Source organism: Salvia hispanica, chromosome 3, assembly GCF_023119035.1.
Source record: "Salvia hispanica cultivar TCC Black 2014 chromosome 3, UniMelb_Shisp_WGS_1.0, whole genome shotgun sequence".
Lineage (NCBI taxonomy): Eukaryota > Viridiplantae > Streptophyta > Magnoliopsida > Lamiales > Lamiaceae > Salvia > Salvia hispanica.
In genome coordinates this window covers 24,098,207-24,102,738 of record NC_062967.1, presented here as the reverse complement: position 1 = coordinate 24,102,738, position 4,532 = coordinate 24,098,207, and the positions used below count along the sequence as shown (strand labels likewise).

At 36.7% G+C, this 4,532-nt stretch overlaps 1 protein-coding gene across 1 annotated transcript; it reads right to left on the bottom strand.

Annotated features, from left to right (window-relative positions):
• Window positions 1-295: 295 nt before the first annotated feature.
• Window positions 296-4,015, bottom strand: LOC125212115 (calcium-dependent protein kinase 28-like). The gene is made up of 12 exons (XM_048112180.1): window positions 3,257-4,015; window positions 2,692-2,822; window positions 2,546-2,587; window positions 2,338-2,449; window positions 2,191-2,269; window positions 1,916-2,085; window positions 1,556-1,682; window positions 1,366-1,481; window positions 1,136-1,243; window positions 975-1,037; window positions 722-895; window positions 296-647 (listed from the first exon to the last, which is right to left on the bottom strand). Exons 1-12 carry the CDS (start codon window positions 3,734-3,736, stop codon window positions 483-485), a joined length of 1,767 nt encoding a protein of 588 aa, XP_047968137.1. The 5' UTR covers window positions 3,737-4,015; the 3' UTR covers window positions 296-482.
• Window positions 4,016-4,532: the final 517 nt, after the last annotated feature.

Sequence of the window (4,532 nt, the reverse complement as noted above, 5' to 3'; positions counted from 1 at the left end):
TAATAGCACTCCCTTCGTCCCCCAATAAGAGTCACATTTTGTCATTTCAGATCATTACACAATAAGAGTCACATTTCATTTTTACAAATGGTAAATAGTTCCTACATTTCACTAACACACTTCACTCACACTTTATTACTATAAAAAAGTGGATCATATATTCAATACATAACTTAAATTTTTTATATTTTTTAAAACATGTGCCCACACCACCATTAAAGAATAATAAACAGAAATACTTAAACCAATCCAAAGATTTTAAAAAAAACATGCAAATAGTTATGAGAAAAAACCATACAAAAAACTAAAAGAATTTCATTTAATTTAGTATAATCAATTGATAGATTCGTATATACATACATGCAAGAGAGAAAAGATGGTCCAACAGCAGCAACAAACAATTTACAGCAAGAAACCACCTGTTGGTGTTAACGAGACCAACGCCCAAAACTATGCTGCAACTTAAGCCGAAACCATGCTCGTCAATACATCTTTTTTCGATGCTGATTACCTCTCGGGGTGACACTGGTCGAGCTCATACTCGCAGTTCTCAACAGCCTGCGGAATTCTGACAAGCTGATCTTCCCATCTTTGTCGATATCCGCTTCTTCTAGAAGCATGTCCATCGAACCCCTTAGCCCCGTGTGCTGTTGACAAACAAAGCAAGGGATCAGCATTATATATTGATTGCATAGGTGTATGGATTTCAACATCAACTAACCATTTTGATTTCCTCTGGTGTTATGTATCCATCTTTGTCAACATCGAATTTTTCAAAAGCGGCCTTGGACCTCATCTGCCATTTCTCTGAGTTGTGTTCCTCCAGCTGATTCACGTGAACGGTTGCAGCAACAAACTCCGAGAAATCTACTAGTCCATCGGTGTTACTATCAATCTGCTCACATCCAACACATGACATTCATCACTAGGAACTCACAACACTGCCACCAAGCAGACCATATGACTAAACATACCGCTTGAAGGATTTCAAGAACACGCGATTCTTTCAACTTCCAAGGGAGATCCTTCGCCAAGGCCTATGCCACGTAATATAAACACAAAAAAATGAATTTCCAACTTCACCAGGAACATTGAATGAAGTAAACACTAATTTATCAGTGAAGCCAAAACCTACCTGTCTCATTTCCTCGAGACTGATAGCTCCATTTTTATCCACATCTATGGCATCGAACTGATCTTGTAGATCAGCCAGCTCTTCCTTGTCAATTGTGCCAGCCAGTGCCTGGAGTATTAAATTAATCACAATGGACTAGTTTGAATAATTAAGGGCATTTACTTCGAGCGATATGATAGATTGATAAAACACAAGATTGGGTATTTTGAAAGAAAAAAAAAAAGAGTTACCCTAAGTGCAAACTGCTTCAATCTGCTGTACGTCACAAAGCGCCGCATGTTGGCTAGAACGGATATGTCTAGTGGAATATCTGAAGCTTCACCTCCTTCTCGTACCCATGGATGAGCTAGACAAGTTTGAAAATGAGTCTACTAATCCCATTATTAAGTATTTATTTCGCTCAAGAATCAGTATACATACATAAAGCTTGGGCGGCAGTAAGTCTTGCATGGGGATCTTTCACGAGCAACTTCCTCACAAAATCTTTAGCAGCATCGCTTATACTTGACCATGGTTTCCGCCGAAAATCAGGCTTGTTTCTGAGAACCTAAAAACATTAAATGAACATGTGTTCAAACCAATGCCGAAGGAAGCAATAAACACATGCATCATCAGTTTAAATAAGACAAATCATCTCTAAACACGCTACAGGGTAGCCAAAGAAAGAAACATCTTAACTCAAATACTACTATTAATTATCGTAAAATCTTTGCTGTGAGAAACTGAAAATCTTAGTATATTATAATAACAAATTATTAATGTAGATAACGGGGATCTAACCTCCTTAAATATGCCATCCTCAGTTTTATCCCAAAAGGGCCGACGGCCACAAAGCAAAATGTAAGTAATCACACCAATGCTCCATACATCTGATTCCGGGCCTGACCTGCGCTTCAATACCTCTGGAGCAACATAATATGCACTCCCAACAATGTCGTGGAACTTCTTTCCTACATTAATAATTAATTAGACAAATTACAAAACAATGAGCTTTGAATGAATGGCACAAGATAAAAGTATTCAACAAACAAAAACAGAGGATGAAATCTGCTAACCTGGTTTTATGAAGTCTGAAAGTCCAAAATCTGTAGCTTTCAATGGTGAATCCTCATTGGCCGACTTAAACAAGAAGTTCTGAGGAGAAGAACGGATCAGAAAATAAAGCAACATAGTACGTTACAATCTTAGCTATTTCCAAATACCTCGGGCTTCAAATCACGGTGTACCAAACCATGTAAGTGGCATTCCGCGGCAACTTTCAGCATCTGCCTTACAACAATAGCTGCATCTTTCTCTGCATAACGGTTATCTTTTCTGTTAAAGAGAATCGGGTTGAGTCTTAGAATAATGCTTTGCCAAGAACTTCCACATAACTCATATAACAACAGTTTAGGGCTTGGCTGTGCTTACTTAGATAATATACGGTCTAGTAACTCTCCACCCTCACATAACCTGAATGTGCAACCGCAAAAAAAAATAAAAATAAAAATTAATATAGTGATAACAAATTGATGCAGCAAAACAGTTATAGTAACAAACAAGCTACGAAAACTTACTCCATCACTATATATACATATGAATCATCGTCGAAAGCATTATGGAACTGAACCACGTTCTCGTGACCGTCTAATGCTTTCAATATCTCGACTTCTCTCTTCACATCCTCAACAGCAATTGGAAGAACCATCTGACATGATAAACATAAGCAAACTATTAACCAATATCAGATCATAACCAAAGCAACAAGTCCAACAAAAAGCTAAACTCTACAATCTTATTTCGAGATCAGCTTTACATAAAGGTGCACATGTCATACCGAGTCATCCATTCGTATCAATAAAAGTACCGTATTCTTGAAGCATGTTTAGAGAGCGCCTGTCCTTAGCTAAAAGGTCTTCTAAAGATGTGATCTTTACAGCCGAAAAATATATCTAAAGAAGCATCTAAACAAGTACATTGCTTGACAATCCACAATTATCAACGCAAAAACAGCACATTGTCGAAAACCTAATCCAACTATCACAATAGGCAAAACTAAACCATCACATTTTGATCAAAAGCATTACCACAAAAAGAATTGAGCATCAACAACAAATTCAGACAATGGGGGGAAAATTTCACCTTGTTCTTCTCTATTCTCTTGACAGCAACACGATCTCCATTGCTGTTATCAACCGCAACATAAGTATAGCCAAATTGGCCATGTCCCAGCAATTTCCCAATCGTATACCTCTCATTAAAATCCTTCTCGTACCCAAAATCGGTTCTTTTCCCACAAGGGATCGACAAATTCTGCCTTCTCGGGTTGTGCTTCACATTGTGCGGAGACTGCTTTTGCTTCTGCTTCTGCTTCTGCTTCTGCTGCTTATTCTTCTGATTATTATTATTATTATTATTATTATTATTATTATTATTATTATTATTATTATTATTATTATTATTATCCTTGGGTTTGTGATTGGAGCCCTCCTGCTTCTTCGACGTGAAGTGGGGGCGTAGCTTGGCGACGGGCCAGGCGGCGCTGCCTTTTTCGTGGTGGGCTTCTGCGGCGGCGGCGCTGCTGGAGGCGCTGTCCTTGGGGGTGGAATTGCAGATACCCATTTACAGATTTCCTATTCTTGGTCGGAAATCGAAGGATTGAAGGGAGATCGGCTGAATCATGTGGGAAAGAGAATGGGAAGAGGCGAAGATATATGAATAGAATAGAAGGGGGAAAAGGTTGTTGAATGATGAATTGAAATGAAATCCAGCGAGATGAGGAAGAAGGGAGGAAGGAGGTGAGGTGATGGTCAAAGAATGTTGTGGTAAAAGGGAGGGCAATTGTAATGAATCTCCTTCTCCGGTTCTTTCTTCCTAGTAATTTCTTTTTTTTTCTTCATTTGTCTTCAAATTTCCATTTTTGACGGCTCTATTTAAAACCTTTTGAGGGCTGTGTTTAATAAATTTTCAATTCGCCTACACCCACTGATTTAACTATGCTATAACAGTAATTTAACCTTTCATTTATTAATATTCATGACCAGTAGTGAGGCCAAGACTTTTACGATCAGAGCCCAATTTACCATTAATAGTAATAGGGTTTATTCGATGTAGGTGACATCGGAAGTTAAAAGAATTAATATTTTAAATTATTACAAAAATATAATGGATGAAAATGAACTTTTATAATGTTTAAATATCCACAATAACAAATTTAAAAATAAATAAAATAGAATATGATGTTTAAATGTCTAGCAAAGAAAATATAAATGAAAACATAAATTTTAACAAATAGAATAAAATACTAATTTTCCTTTAGTGTTTATTATAAGTATAATGATTAGCCAAATATTTTAAATTATCATAATTAATATGTAAAAAAGAACAAATATAAATTATGTTCTAAAAAATAGAAAGC

Excerpts from the sequence above, each read along its gene's own strand:
- LOC125212115 (XM_048112180.1), bottom strand. The coding sequence starts at position 3,736 with ATGGGTATCTGCAATTCCACCCCCAAGGACAGCGCCTCCAGCAGCGCC. Across the intron at positions 2,588-2,691 it reads TATGTATATATAGTGATGGA|GTTATGTGAGGGTGGAGAGT; the intron begins GTAAGTTTTCGT and ends TTGCACATTCAG. Across the intron at positions 2,086-2,190 it reads TTCAGACTTCATAAAACCAG|GAAAGAAGTTCCACGACATT; the intron begins GTTAGCAGATTT and ends TTATTAATGTAG.